Raw genomic sequence first — 15987 nt, 5'->3', positions numbered from 1 at the left:
GCTCCTCCGAGACAGCTGACCTGGTTTTCCCAATGCAAGAAGCCAGGGACATCTCCCTTTCTCTGAAAGCACATACCCCAACCCCGCACACTGACCCCTACTCAGCCCTGGGGGTGCTCAGCCTGCCAGAAATAAGAAGGGAGGGGCACTGACCCTGGCCGTGCGCCCCAACTCCAGGGGAAGGGGGCGAGGGGAGTAGAGAGAATGGCTGGAAGTGGCTAAGGAAGTGGGACTGGACAAAGACCTGGAGGCATTTTCCCAGGATCCACGGGGTAACCCCTGGAAAAGCCCACACTCACTCTTCCTCCCACACATCTCCAGACAGCTGCCAAGGCACAGGACACGCCAGCTTTCCCGCACCAAGGACCCACCGCTCTGGAGGAAACAGCAGTTCTTCCCGAGGCTCAGTCCTGCTCCTACTCTCACCAGTGGCAAAAAAGTCAGTCTCTTTCCAAGTATGTGGACTTCACACCGTGCCTGGCTTTTGAGAAAAACCCGAGCAGCTCTCTTCCAGTATTATTTTTGTAACCACGTGGCTTACCAGGAGCTAAAGTTTCCCTAGCCCTGGGGAGAGCTTTTCCAAATATTTTTAGAAAGTTAAAAATACAGCAAAAACAAGCTACTCACAAGCCGCCTGTCTAAAGAGGGGCGGTAGGAGCCGGCAGACTTCTGGGGGAGGGCTGCCTAAGCAGGAGTCAGAGGGCAGGCGGGGGGAGGGGGCGAGTCTCGGATTGAGGGTGAGCGGTTTTATTTGCAACAGAGGAGATCAGCTGTCTAATTTGCCATCCTGTGAGCGTTCGTTTTAAGGGGTGGAGCAGAAATAAACTGACACAGGGTGGTAGGTATATTTGCTGGAGGCGTGGAGGCAAACAGCAACCGTCACTTTGCAATTCATTGGAAATGGCTGGCTTGAGCGAAGAGGAGCTGGTAGCTGGGGAGTTAACTTACTTCACAGGCACCACAGATTTGTGCTTGGCTTGCTGGGGTCCCAAAGCAAATCGAAGGGGCCTTTGTGGGTGTTTAAGCATCTCTCCAGAAGATGTTTGTGCTCCCGTGTTTCTGTAGCAAGCAACGATTGCCACCGAAAGACCATTTTGCCAATCCCCAACTTAATCAAAGGAGCAAACCAAACGGAGTCTAGCTGTGGAGGGCCCTTCAGACACCCGCTGGAGGTGGGAAAAGACGAGGAGCGCAGCTCCCAGGGACAGCTTTCCTCCGGGCCTTCACAACTGACTCTGGAACTCCCCTGAGAAGGGGCCTTTGCCTGTTACCTTGTTCCTTGCTTTTCAGAAAGTCTGGGGTTGCACTCCTCCCCTCCTAGCCAACCCCTCCCCCACTTGGTTGGGCTGGCACCAAGGACTGAGGGGCCTCTTCTACAGGACAGGGCTGGGTTTGAGTTTGACTTGTAAGCAATAGTTTGGGGACATTTGACGTGAGGGTCACCTGCTGAGAGTCACCTTTGTAATACTGCTATAGAAAGAAAAGAATGGGGGAAAAAGCAACGGAATCCGGGACTCAACTTTCTTCCTGGGACAACCCCACCTCCATCATCCCATTTGCCTAACTTGGGTGCAATGGGAAATAACCAAATTTCGAAGGAGAATTGACACTTTCAGCGGCATGGTTGAAGAGAAGCACATTCGGGAGGACGGTGATGGATAGGGAGTGGCTGCCAGCAGCAGTGGGATATGAGGCTAATTAAGAAACCTTGGTTTCTGTAGACACCGTGCTTTGTGCAGCTACGGAGCCCAAATTCCGCCTGAAGGGGCGGTGGCAAAATGGCTGGTGAGCTGCTGGTAGCAGATGGGTGCTATAGCTTTGTTTGTATTTGTAGGGTTCTTTTTTTTTTTTTAATGTATTTTCCCCACCTGGACCTGAAGTCACTCTTGGTGGGGAACTTGGGATGTGTGAACTCCAGGTCCCCCTTGTGCCAAAGCTGACACGCGCCAGGGCCAGTGCAGACAGAAGCTGTGGCAGTAGCTAGCTGCCCCCCAGCCCGGGGAAGTGTCTTTTAGGCCCGGGCAGATCATTCTGTAATTACTCAGACTTGACCGGAAAACTCAGCAGCAGCTAAGATGGCGCAAGGAGCATCTGCTGAGTGCCCTGGCACTGGCATCCCCACTCGCTGCCGCGGCACCCAGCTTCCAGCCCAGGCCAGCTGCCTGCGTCCCCGGCTCCGCAGGAAGAAAAGGAAAGGGGCAGTCCAGGCCCTTTTGTTAGAATCAAACAAGACCAAGGCCATTTTTTGGAACAAATTGATGAGCTGGAGAGGAATCTGCAAACCAGTCCCTCATTAGCAAAGGTCTGATCGAGGCGCCGGAGGCAATTGCCTCCTGGATTTCACTTCTCCCTTCTTCTTTCCCACTCCTCCCCAACACACACTCCCACGAAACACCACATTTCTTAAAATGTTTGGTGTTGTGTTTTTTTTAACTCTACCAAGGTTCAACCATCCAAGAAAGCTGGGGGACGGGTGTGGCTGTGTTTCAGCTGTGTGTCTTACCCGCTTTGACACTGCTCTAGGACAGGAGTGAGGACAGAGATCTGAGGCGAGATCCTCCTCTCTGGCTCCTCGGGAAGTGTCTAGGTGCTGGAGATGGGAGCAGCCCCAGAACTGCACACCATGCCCCCCCATTCAGTTTTCCCCTCTTACAGAACTGAGTGCTGGGGGCGGGGCGGGGGCACGGTGACTACACATTCACACACACTCCTGAGGCAGGCGCCGGCCTCCTCCGCCCTCTCATTTTGTGGTCCCACCTCAGCCAGAGGCTCTGATACAAAGCCTGGCACGCCAGTCCCGCCTAGAGTTTGCATTCCCTCTCCAGGCTCCCCAGCACAGCGAACTCACCAGGGCCCGAGCCTCGGCGCGGGCAGGGGGGTGGACGCCCGTCGGGAAGGAGGAGGCAAGGATCAAAGCCGCCACAAGGGTTCGTTAGCCCGGCCTCTCCGAGTCCCCCGGGCGTCCTAATTGTGCGGCCAGCAGCCTCCCGCTCGCAGGCTGTCCCGCTGCGCCGGGGCCCGGCCGCAGGCTCCGCAACAGCTGCGAGGCCCACGGAGCGGCGGCCGCCCGCCCGACACCGGGGACCCCGGCGGCCCCGGGAGGAGCCCGAGGAGAAGGAGGAGGGGCGGGCAGCCCCGGTTCAGGGGGGTTCCGGGCAGGCCGTCGGCGGGGGAAGTTGGCCGCTCGCTTAGCAGCCGCCAGCAGCCTGCAATCGCGGACTTGCTCGGGCGGCTGCTCTGAAATCGCCCTCTTCCAAAGAAAGGCGACCTCACGCAGCAGCGGCTCTGCAGGGCCGGCAGCAAACAGCGAGCTGCGCGTATACAGGTCAACGCAACGTCTTCACAGGTTTTACAGATTCTTAATATTCCGGGGAGGATTTTTTTTCCCCCTAAATAAAATCTGACGCTTCATCAGAATACATTCTGCTTTAGTAAAATCAGCTCCCTTGGATTTCATCACTTGTTAAAAAAAGATAAACTTTATTCTTGTAATTTTCAATCACCAAAAAATCTATATTCTTGTCTAAGCATTTATTTTACTGAATCAAAAAGACATGAAAAGGAAAATCATATTTTACTAACGTATATAAGTGACTCTTTTTTTTTGGACAACATATAATAAATATGATATATCACTTATCACTCGGTCTTTCCAATGTACATTTTTTTTTTCCATATTATGGAGCATGCCACTTTTCCAAAAGAAAAAAGGTCATGAGAAATCAGTGCAAAGTTCTCAGTTTTCCTCCTCTTTTCTCCGGGGCAGACGGAGTGTCCGCGGCGACGCCCTCCGCCTCGGGCCGTCGGTCCGGCTGCCGCTCTCCGCCCAGCCGTTCGCCCTCCGCGCCCTTCTCGCTCCTCTCCTCGCCCCTCCCCCGCCCTCCCCCTGATCCCTAAAGTCATTTTTTAAAAGAACTTGAGGTTCCATTTTTGTTGATGTTTTCACTTACTGGTCGAACTTTGAGTGTGGGGTCAGCGTTTTCGCCAGTCACACTGCGGTGGGAGCCTCCCAGCCCTGTCCCTGGGGGTGGGGAGAGGGGCGCGGGGGGCTGGCTCCTCGGGGGGCCCCGCCCATTGCGGAGCGTCTTCCTCTCTCGCTCGGTTTCCCGGGGCGGCGGCGGCGAGATGGCCCCGGGCCGGTGCGGGGAGAGGAAGCGCAGCCTTCCGAGTAGGGGAGGAGGCGAGCGGGGGACTGCAGCACCGCCTCCGTTCCCGTTCTTCACCGGGGGTGCGGGGTGCCGGGCATGGGGTTGGACAAAGGGTTGAGAGCCGGCTGGCCCCCGGGCCCCAGGCCGTGGATGAGCACGCGGGGCACCAGGGGCCGCTGCAGCTGCGGGTGGGGTGCGGGGGGAGTCCGGTACATGCTGCTGTACATGGCGGCGGCGGCCGCGGCGGCGGTGGTGCTGTCCATGCTGCCCAGCAGGCTCGGGTGGTAGAAGTAGGGCGACGGGAACATCCGCTGCAGGGCCGAGTAGTTCCCCGCCTCGGCCAGCAGCTCCAGGCCCACCGCCGTCTGCCGCTTCCACTTGGTCCTGCAAAAGAGGGGACGTGCACGCACCCGGGCACCCACGTCCCCTCTCTGCCCTCTCCCGCCTTCTCCTCCGGGGCGACCGGCGGCCGAGAGAGCTCCGAGGACCCGGAATGAACCGCATCTCCTAACAAACACCTCCCCGCAACACACACACACACACACACACACACACACACACACACATCCCTCTTCTCACCGAGTGGCCAGCATCCAAGTCAGTTTCTACACCTTCAATGGCTGCGACATTCGCAAAGGAAACTCTACGAGCTCCGCCGCCTTTTCCTGGCCCTCTGCTCCCCTGCTGCCCCCCACCCCTCGCAGTCTGGGTGCCTCCAGAAACTTTCCTGGCGGCCAGCAAAGACCCCTGTTTCTGTGGGCCGCCTTCTCCCTCCTCCTCTAATTCCCTTTCCCAGCCCGGGGCTCCCCAACAGCCCCGAGGGTCCGCTCTCCGCCCCTCCCCCCTTCTCCTGGCCGGGTGAGCAGAACCGGTAAACAAAGGGACGCAGAGACCCCTGAGCCGGGGACCCTGGCCCTTCTCCGTCCCCGGGGGGGGGGGGGGGGGGTGTGGAGACACGTCTCTCTCATCAACCTGACAGGACCTTACGGCAGGCAGGGGACTTAGGGTGGGGAAGGCGGCGACCCGGTTTCCGAACGGGATTCGTTCGAGGGAGGGCTCTCCCCAGGGGTCAGTGCCTCCGGGCCCTTCTGGGAGGGGGAAATGCTTTTCCAGATCTGGTCTCCTCAGAGAGAGGGAGTAACAATTAAAACCCGTGATCCGCATCTCTCCTTCTCCTCCCTCCCCCGCGGCACCTCTGTTAAGAAGAAGAAGCGAGCAGGCCTTTGCCCAAATGCCACACGAAGGAACTCGGGGCTGGTGGGCCGTCCATACCCAGCGGCTCCAGCCAAATTAATAAACATGTCGCCCATTTTAAATTGGCTACAAATGACACTAATGTTTTCCGACAGAATTGGGGTGGCTGGAACCGTATGTAATGAGACAGAAAATTATGGTAAAGATGACAACTGGGTGGGCACTTCCAACCACTCTTATGGACGATTAAAACACAAACGAGAGCAAAGGAGGGGGGAGAGAAAAAAATCGAGACAAGGGAGACAACTGCCCGGCTTGGAAACACACTGTAACCTCGGCCTCAGGTTGCCTGGGTTCCCTCTGCAATTGGGGGTGTGGCTGGGGGGCCTGCAAGCTCTGCCGGCCCCTTTCCTAATTTCCCCGCAAGGTTCCAGGTGAGCTCTGAGGCGCCGGTGCAGGGAGCAGATACTCAGGCTGGATGCTTGGCCAGCTGCCCCCTTCTCCTGCCTGCTGCTGCCCGCCTTACCTCTCCTGGCTGCCTCACAGGCCCCGGCCAGGACACGGAAGCTGAGGCAGTTCTTCCCAGACTGAAACAGCGAGGACGTGTGGCCAGCTACAGACATTCAGAACCAGCCTGGGGCAGGCCCAAAGGGTGCTGCACCTCGCATGCTCTACCAGCCTGAGCGTCAGCTGCCCAGATGTCTCAATTTGAGAAGGTGGGGCCTCACTGACTTGGGGACAAAGTGGGGGAGATTCCAACCACTCGGATGTGAGAGTGAAAGGAGCACATGTTAAGACACTTAGAGGTGCAAAACTCCCTAAACTCCAGCGGCTCCTCAACAGCTCTTTCCTTGGGGGGAGTGGCTAATCCCTGCCCCTGCCTGAAAGCCCCCAAGTGACCACTCCAAGCCCTCTGAGTCCCTTCTTTTCTCCCAAGGCCAGGAGAAAAGATTGGTGCTCTGGTCACAGCCTGGATGACCCGACGCCTTGCTCCCCCACACAGCCTTCCTTACCTGCGGTTCTGGTACCAGGTCTTGACCTGGGTGTCAGTGAGGTTGAGCGAAGCTGCCAGGTCCATGCGGTCCTGCACGCTCAGGTACTTCTGCCGCTCAAAGCTACGCTCCAGTTGATTGAGTTGGTGGTCAGAAAAAGCCGTCCTGGCTTTGCGAGGCTTTTTGGCTCTCACAGGGGGACTCTCTCGGCTACTCGTAATCTCCCGGTCTCCTTCCTCCTTTGTTCCTACGATAGAAACCCAGACACAGTTTAGTAAAGTAACCTGGACTAGGGGAGGGTGGCGTGTCCTTCTGGCACACACTTCCACATTCCCAAGCCAGTGGCTGGTCTCCGGGGACTGTACTCTGCCACCGTTCTTACAGGCAGACTTGGGCCTCAGCCAGGGATGGAAAAAGAGGACCAAATTCTGGGTAAGGAGTGTGGAGCTTTGTGCGGACTTTCCAAAAGGGTTCTAAAAGGGTATCTGATCTCCCCGCCTTTGAAATTTAAAAGAAAAGGAAAAAACTTTACAATCAAGGGTCCTTTTGTTATTGTTTCCTTGCTGGAGGGTGGGGAGGGAAGATCCTGTCCCTTTCCTGTATTATCTTTCACTAAAGATTATTATTTTTTCTGATTTGATAGTTTTCAAAAGGTCTTTCTGCTTTGTGTGTGTGTGTGTGTGTGTGTGTGTGTGTGTGTTTTGAGGAGGGGGCACCTTTTTCATTTCACGTTTTCTGTTTACTCAAAGTCATAGGCATTTGTTTTCCTTTTTCAGGTGCACTTGGGAAACGTTGGACTCAAGCTCTCTGCAGCTGCTTGCATCAGGTCTTTTAAAGCTTCAGAAAGAATGTGTCACCCAGACCCCGAGCTGAGCTCAAAACCACTGAGCCCATTCCGGTGACAGCCCAGAGATTTCCGGATTCCATTTGTCAACTTTGGTTTTTTACTGAAATGCTGGGAAATCGATATGTCAATCCCTCTCTGCTTGTACCCGTTTTTGCTGTGCTCCTTGATCTTCCCTGCAGGAAGAACAATAATCTCTCTAATTGACCCACTGGGGAGGTTGGTGCACGCAAAAATCGCAGGACCAGACTGTACATCTGTTTGGGGCACTATTATGCTAATGCTGTAATAGTAAAATGAGAAGCCAACATCCCATCTTCCAGACAGTCAGCACACATCTTTCCCAGAGATGGCAAAGATTAATAATAGTAGTCGTCGTAATAACAATAATAATAATAAACAACTTAGTAAAGGGAAAAAACTTTCCTTTTATGTTAAAAGTCTTTTGCCATAAAGACCAAAACACTTATGAAATTGTATGAAAAAGGGAGCTGAAAGACAATTTCAATTTCCATCTTCGGATTTTACAAAAATAGATAAATTCAATTCCATACATTTTACTTTTATATATTCTACCCCCAATTACTAATAAAGAGCCAGAAATCTTACTAAAATGCAGATATTCGTTTGGGGGCATCGGGTAATAAGGGTGTTTTAAAAACACTGAAAAACTGATTATAACATTTTACCTTGTGAACGTCCCTATGTAAACCACGATCTAATTTTTTTTAAAAGTTGCTCTGTTAACCAACACGGAAATTCTTCCTTTATCAAGTCTGATAATTCCTGCGATGGTGTTTAGAAAACATGGTGTGTATGGGGGGATGAAATAATTTTCATTAAGTAGTCAGTACCACGTTGTGATCACACCCCAAGACACCAACTAGCTAAGCGGGTTTCTCTCTCCCCGTCTCCCTCTTCCCACTCACAAGGTCTCTGGCCGGAAAAACCTCAAGTCCTTCCCGTAAGATCACCTCCGCCGCTGGCCCCTTCCTAATAAATTAAAATTAAGGAAAGCCACGAAAGAAGGTGGATGTCGGTGTGGGCTGAGAGGCAGAGATGTAACCACAAACAGAACTTCGGCCCGGCCGGGTCCTCCCTCCCGCCTGCGCGTTCGGACCGTGGCGGCGACCTCGCCAGCGAAGATGCCGGAATAGCTCCCCACCCGAGCCATCTGCGGGGGACCGCGGGGGAGACGGGGAACCCGCAGGAGGAGCTGGACGGCCGAGGCCGCCGAGGCCGCGCGCGACTCACCGTGGCATTTGATGTCGCTCTGGGCATCCTCCCGCTTGTCCAGTTTGGCTTTGCCGTCCTCCTGCTCCAGCTTTGGCCTGAAGCTCTCGTGCGCCGCGGCGCCCTCCTGCTTCGGGGTGTGGTGGGGAGAGGAGACGCTGGTGCTGTAGGGCGCGCACGCCGCCAGAGGTTTGCTGTCGCCCAGGATGTCCTTGATTAAAAAGGAAGAGGTGGAAGTCCGGGGGGCTGAGGCGGCCGAGCCCAGCTGCTGCGCGGGCGGCGGCGGCGGCTGCGGCGGCGAAGGCTGCAAACTTTGCGCGGGGGCCGCGGCGGGCGGCGGCGGCGGCTGGCTGTGGTGCAGGTGGTGGAGATGCTGGGGCCCGTCCGCCGCCAGATGCGGCTCCGGAGGCTCCATGGTGACCGAGATGGGAGAGGAAGGCGCAGTTCCTACGGTGTCGATCTCTGAACAGGGGGACGGGGTGGCCTGACTCCTAAAATCCGCGGTCCTCGCCTCGCCGAGCGGGCGGAAATCTCCATTCATCATGCCGGGGCTGCCCGAACTGGCGCTGGACAGAATCGTGTCTATTCCAAAACTCGACCCGCTGGCCCCTTCCATTGTTGTCATTCCTACATGAGGTCCACGCCACTCCGCCGCTCCGCAGCCGCCCCAACAAAGCCAAGGAAGCTATCGATCGCAAAACAAAATAAACACTGAGCAATGTTGTCGCCGCTTGAAAAAAATGTTAAAAGTGGGGAGGGGAGGGAAGGAAGGGTACTTGGGAGGTGGCAATCGGTGGGCAGTTTCGACACAACTTTTCCCCCTTATGCAGAAAGCAGGGGTGGGGAGACGGGAAGACTGGGGCAAAGTTACAAAAATTGGTGCGGAGGCCTGGGGCTCGCGCATGGGGGGGGCGGCGGCGGCGGCGGCGCGAGGGGCCCGGGCGGAGGAGACGCAGGCGACCGGAGGGGACCCCTGAAGCCGCTGCCGCTGCCGCTGCCGCCCGGGTCTGCTCCCCGCCTGGCACCAGGCGGCAGCGGCGGCGGCGGACGTGGCAGGTGCAGCGACCGCGAAGCCCAGGCGGCCGCGCGCCCTCGATCTCCCCCGCGGCTCCCCAGGCGGCTGCCGCGCGCGACTCGGCGCCCCGGAGCGGAGTTTCTGAACTTTCTGGTAAAGTTGTGGCGCAGACGCCGCCGCGGAGGTCGCGGCCACTAGAGGAGGAGGAGGAGGAGGAGGTGGAGGAGGAGGTAAAGAAGGAGCAGGAGCAGGAGGCGGCGGAGACGCGATGCGGTGCGACTCCGGCCGCTGCCCGGCGCGTTCGCTTGTAATCCGGCTGCTGGCGGGCGGCGCCGACCCCCTCCCGTGACGTCACGGCCACGGCCGGCTCCCCGCGCCGCGCCGGGCCCGCGCCCCCGCCGCCGAGGCCGCGCGCCCCCATTGGCAGCGCCGCGCGAGCGAGCGACGCCGACGTGCCGGGAGCCAATGGCCGCGCGGCTCGCGAGCCCGTCAGCGAGCGCGGCTCGGCCCCGCTGCTCTTTTGAGAAGCCTCCGAGCCCTGCGCCCGCAGCCCCCAGCCGAACGCCCCGTCCCGCCGCGGTGTCCGCGCCCTAATCCTGCGGGAGGGCACGGAGAGAGGGCGGAGCGCGGGGAGCCTGGGGAGGGGACCGCCGGGGTGAGAGGCGGGGCAGTGAGGGCGCCCGTTTCCCGAGGAGCTCCGGGGAGGGGAGGAAAGCACCGGGCGGGAAAGGCAGTCTGGCCGGCTGACCCGGAGACTCCCGCGCGGCCGCCCGCGCAGCAACCACAAACACGCGTTTGGATGGTCGGAGGCCACTGAGAGAGGAAGGGGGTCCCTGGAGGACCCCGCGGGAAAGTGTGCAGACCCGCAGCCAGAGCTCGGGGTGGGCGGGGGACTCCCAGCTCTGATTTCTCCCCTCCCCACACACCCCGGCGCCCGGGCTCGGGCCCTGCTCTGCAGCCGGTCCCAAAGCGGCGGTGGAGACGGGTCCGCGTCCGCGCGGCGCTCTGCGGAGGAGTTGGGGAGGGGCCCCAGTTCAGTCACCAGTCCGGGCCCGTGAGGGGAGAAACGCCCGGCCGGACTCTCTCCGGAGCGGGGGAGTGAGGTCCCAGGCCTCCGTGGGCGAGGGCAGCCGCGGTTCACTGCGGTGTCGGGCGGGCGTGGGGTTCAGAAACTTGGGCGGTAGGTCCGCAGCCAGTTTTCAGCCTCTCTCTCTCTCTCTCTCTCTCTCTCTCTCTCTCTCTCTCTCTCTCTCTCCCCTCCCTCCCTCCCTCTCCCCCTCTCTCATTTGGAAAGGAAACAGTCACTGTGGATCCACTGGGGGACCTGCAGCCGGCTTGACTGTGACGCCTCGTCAGAGGGTATCAACTTGCATTATTTTCTCCAGGACGTCTCCAACCTGTCTCTTGTTGAATGTCAGGGTAATGGGAAGTGCCAGTGACAAGACGGCGTATTACTCCTGATTAAGTGCCGTGTCAACCTAATTAGCAGAGTAATTATAAGGTGCTAATGAATGATTCAAAGTTCTTTGAGTTACATTTTACTCCAAATTACCATTTTAAGAACCCTATGAATCTGAGTGGCTGGCATTTCTTCCGTGACTAGGTGCAGAATGATGCTATGAAATGGCCTTTAACGTCTTCAAGGGCTGGGCCGAAATCTGGGGTTCAGTTGTGGCCTCGAAGGTCACTTCCTAGAGAACAGCTTTCTCTCCTTTTCTTTTCTTTTCTTTTCTTTTCTTTTCTTTTCTTTTCTTTTCTTTTCTTTTCTTTTCTTTCCTTTCCTTTCCTTTCCTTTCCTTTCCTTTCCTTTCCTTTTCTTTCTTCTCTCTCCCTCCCTCCCTCCCTCCCTCCCTCCCTCCCTCCCTTCCTTCCTTCCTTCCTTCCTTCCTTCCTTCCTTCCTTCCTTCCTTCCTTCCTTCCTTTTCTTTCTTTTTTCTTCCTTCCTTCTATTGAGGACCGGGGATGTCGGTGGGGGTCAGGGAGGCAAATAACCTCCTGGGACCAGATGGCCGCCTTTCTGTGGAACTGGATCCCTGGAGCCCTGGTCAGGAAGGGGGTTCTGGGAGACTCATCCTCCCTGCGTCTTCCCAGAGAATTACATGTGTTTGACCCAGAAAAGGCCCGCGCTGCTTCAAGGGTGTGTTGACCTGTGTCTTATCTTCTTCATGCCGTCTTTTTCAGGGGTCTGTCTCTGAGGAGAGCAGCGGGGAGAGAGGCTGAGGCGAGGAGATGTACATTCCGGGCCCTTCTCGTTTTTTTCTCGGAAGGCCAGGGGACTTTGGCTGAGGAGTCGGGGTTGGTGAGCCATGGCAGGGATGCGGGGCGAGCTGCCGCAGAGGCCTGCCAGAGGAGTGCGGGAGGCCCTGCGGAGGCGTGTTGGGCCGGCGGGCCGGCTGGGGTAGAGCCCCTCTGGGCTGGGGAGCCGCAGAGGGCCCGGATAATGCCTGGAGCGGCTTAGGGGCGCACTGGGCTTCTGTGGTAAAGGCGCCGGGCCTGTCCGAACTACAGGCCTACGATACACATTCTTGCCTTCAAATAATCAATTAGGGCTCTTCTCATTCAGACATCACCCACTAACTTTGCAAATGAGTCTGCAGCCTACACTTTCCTTGAAGGCTATTCTGGGTGGAAGTAGGGAGGAGGGAAAACAAATTTAAGATCCAGAACTGATGGCATTGCACAAATCAGTTATTCTTGACCTTGATAAATAATTCATTTAAGCCTGTTTTTGTTTTGTTCCGATGCTTGAAATGACTCAAGAGCTCAAAAGGCTGAGCACACAGTTGTGTTGGGCTTTTCGACAGGATTTTTTGCTTGGAATAATGTACATTAGCGGGAGAGACAGAGATATGACCCTACCCAAAAAATGAAATCTAAAAATAAAGCGAGAGAGGAAGATGAAAGTGTTAGGGGAGGGGAGTGTTCATTTTATGAAAACTCCAAAGCGAACAAAACAGAAGCCCAGTCAGCCCCACCTTGTGAATGGCTCAGATCCTGTTTTCTTGAGAAAAGGTTAAGATCCTAGAAGTTTTCTTTGGGTGGGATGTTAGGTCAGCTTTCCAGAGTAACAATTGTGAGGGGAAACTAGGACCTTCACTTTATAAAGGCTCTCATCTTAGGGTCCCTACCAGAGAGGAAATGCTACTAGTGGCCTGAAGATCCCAAAGAGGGACTCAAAGACTAGATTGAAAACTTTATGAAAAAAAAAATTCTTCAGGGGTTGAGTTTTGTTTCTTAACTTTTCACAGTTCTTTTTTCTCCAGAAACATTCCTCTTTTGCTTTCTGAGAATATATATATAGGGTAGGGCAAAAGTAGGTTTACAGTCATGAGTACGTGAAACAAAGTTTATTCTGGTATTATTATTTATTATTGTATTCTTTTCCATACGAACAATTGTAAACTTACTTTTGCACCACCTTGTATATACACCCAAGAAATTATGCCCTTTCTAGCAGAGCACATGATTTAACTTTTCATTTTAAAAAATAAAAATTCCCAAATAAAACAGTGCAGATGAATTACATTTTCAATGCCCATGTAACAGGAAAAGAAATGCATTAACTGGATTTAATCTGAGATTTTCCCCCACTGGATTTAAAATACAAATAAATATAATTCCTAAACTGGCATGGATTTGAAAATGATCTTCCACTTTCATGCCTTCATTTCCTTTAAAAGAAGACAAAGGAAGAAAGAAAATGATTTAATTTTTGGAATATCTTATAATACTTTGCATTAAAAGCAGTTATTTGTCAACTGTGGATAATAGAGAACAACCTTTCCTTTCTGGCTTTGAAAGACACCAGTCCTGATCACTAACGATGTTCCCTCCCCACCACAGAGAAAGTTTCAAACGCTCGTGTATTTTAACGTTTCATTCCTCAATACACTCTCTCAGAGGCTCACTTTTATAACTGAGATTTGGGGTAATGTTTAAACTGGAGCATCAGGTTTTTAAAAAATGGAACTGAACTCTGAAGAGTTGCAGCTATAGGTTATGAGGAACGTGGAACTGGTGTTTCTTCCTGTCGTTTTATTTGAATGTTTCTAAGGGTCCACAAGATAATGCCAACTGGCCGGAATGAGGTGCAAAGGCGCTTGTCTCCACTGGGCGGCGCCAAGAGCCCCAAACCAAGAGAGCGGCTATTGTTTCTTTCTATGAAAGATGCACGATAAACAAATAAGCTCTCCCTTTCTAAGGTTGACTCCCTGACGGCAGTGTGACCTCTCGCCGCCGTTTCAACGCTACAGAAACATCGGACATTTTCTTTCTCCCCCACCCCCACCCCCCAGTCTATCGATATATATCCAACTGTCTAAGGGCTGGTGCGTATTTGCTTAGAAAAAAATAATATAATAAAGAGAAAACATGAAAAACACTGAAATTGAGCCACTTAACAGACTGGAACGAGGAGGGTGGAGATGGAGAGCAGAGGGAGAAAGGTAAAGTGGAAGAAAATGAATAAGGTAACTGAAAACTGTTTCAATAGAACCACAGGTTTAAATGATAGTCTATGTAATTACTAATTCTCCTGGGGAATAAAGGATTTGAGAGATCATTCTGGTATCATAATAAAATTTGAGAGAACTATAATTTCACCACAACCTTACAGATCAGTAGTTTAGAAGAGATTTAGCAAAGTTGGCTCTCCCTTGGGAATTAGATGGGCAGCGTTGTGCTTGAGCAATCAGCACAAAAGCTGATGTAGAGATGTAGATGAAAGAACGCTGGAGAGAGGGAATTTTAGTCTTATTTTTGCCATTTTCCAATGTTCTTGAGCAAAGCACGTCGTAACCTTTCTGATGACCAACTTCCTTCTCCGTTAAAGGGGCAAATCCTTGCCTAGAATAGGGTGATTGTGGTGACCAAATAAGACCTTCTGTCTGAAAGCTCTTTATGAAACGTGAAGCAAGAGTTTGACAAATGAACAACACAAAGGTGGCAGCTTTGTCTGGCTATAGTTACCATACAGTAGCCATATTCCCCCCCCTCCCCCCACTTCTTCCTTTCCTCGCTCATTTTGTTCAACCACTCAGTCCATAAACATTTCTGACCTTGCATTCTGGGCCAGGTGATGGAGAATGGGACACTAACCCTCCTAGGAGAGCTGACAGGGGCTTACACCGGTGGAAATTACCCATGAATGCCAGGAGGCCAAGGAGAATCCGCTACAGTGGGGATGCAAAAGGAAGTGGAGGGTCCTGCCCTGGGGGGAGTAGGGGGAAGAGAAAGGCTTCCTCAAGGAAGTGGAGTGTGTGTTCCTTCAGTCATGAGAGAAAAGGGGTGCGTTCCAGGCGGAGGGACTTCGATAGAGGGATTTATTTGGTAGCTATAGGGACTAATGTAAGCATGTCCACAAATGGTTTAAATGTTTCATCTCCTGAGGGCGGGCAGGCTGCCATCTGTGGGCACGTGCTGGCTCCAGAATCTCCCCTGACTGCTGCAGGGAAATGCTCGTGGAGCTCCTTGGCGGGAACAGAAGTGCGTGCCCGTGTCCGCGGACCCCCGCAGCAGGGCTGTACCGCGGGGCTGGGTCCAGCCCCCTCAAACCAGGCTGTGACCGCTCTTCCCCGCTCCGACTCCCGCTTCCTTTCTTCTTCCTAGAGTCCCAAACCCTTCCCGGCGGGAGTGGAGATGGAGCCGCCGACCGAGTTGGAGGGGGACCGTGGAGAGAGGTTTTAGTTCACCCGTCCTCATCCATTGCCCAGCGAAGGCTGGCTCGCGGAGGGATGCCAGGGCCCCTGGGTGGCACGGCCGCCTCCCGCTGTAAAAATAAAACCGCGCTCAGAGGCGCGGAGGCTCCCGGAGAGAGTCGGTTTTCCCACCCGCTCCCGAGGCCAGGCGGGGACGGAGGGGCCGAGGCGGAAGGGAAAGGAAAGCCTCGGAGAGCGGGGCGAACGCGCCAGCCCGGGAAGGGGAAATTCATTTGCGATGTTAATTAACAAGCGTCTAATGAAAACGGCACTTTGAGCGCTAATCAATCGCCTTATTAAGTTGGAGCCATCACCGGAACAAATGGAAAGCTCCCCGCCCCGGCTCCCGCCTCCGGTGCGGGCGGGGCCGGGTTCCCAGGCGCCGCGCCGGGGAGGGAGGGACCGCCGCCGTCACCGCCCGCAGCCTGTCGGGGGGCTGCCGCGTCCTCCGAGTCCGGGGGTCACCGGGGCCCCACGGCTCGCCGCTACCCCCGCAACCTGCTGGACTAGACGTGCGGCTAGGCGGCGGCTTCTCCTCCAGACGCACCTGGCGCGGGAGGAAGGGCGGCATCGGAGAGCCAGCGGAGCCGCCGACACCGACTTCGCCCCCGGAAACCCCCCAACGCGCGGGGTTGTGCACCGAGGGCCGCACGCCAGGCGGCAGGGGGGCGGGAGGGGAGCCATTTAGCCCGAGAGGGGGCGCTCTCCGGCTGGGATAGCACCTGGACGTTTCCCGGAACCAATCCGCAGCCTCACTTTGAAAACTCTTCTTAGGCCCGGGCCGCGGTCCAGCCCAGCGACCAGGAAAGAGCGGGCCCGTCTTCTGGCGGGAAGGGCAGGACCGTCCCTGGCCTCTGGCTCCTGG

The 15987-nt window shown here is 55.2% G+C and overlaps 1 protein-coding gene across 1 annotated transcript; it reads right to left on the bottom strand.

The window, feature by feature from the left end:
- Positions 1 to 4219: 4219 nt before the first annotated feature.
- Positions 4220 to 9036, bottom strand: BARHL2 (BarH like homeobox 2; the record flags this gene model as incomplete). Its single annotated transcript, XM_079776556.1, has 3 exons — positions 4220 to 4532; positions 6356 to 6581; positions 8433 to 9036. The coding sequence occupies 3 exons, from the start codon at positions 9034 to 9036 to the stop codon at positions 4220 to 4222; spliced, it is 1143 nt and encodes a 380-aa protein (XP_079632682.1).
- Positions 9037 to 15987: the final 6951 nt, after the last annotated feature.

Source organism: Cnephaeus nilssonii (assembly GCF_951640355.1).
Source record: "Cnephaeus nilssonii genome assembly, chromosome: 7".
NCBI classification, from domain to species: domain Eukaryota; kingdom Metazoa; phylum Chordata; class Mammalia; order Chiroptera; family Vespertilionidae; genus Cnephaeus; species Cnephaeus nilssonii.
The sequence above is the reverse complement of the archived record's forward strand: the minus strand, read 5'-3'. Positions and strand labels throughout refer to the sequence as shown.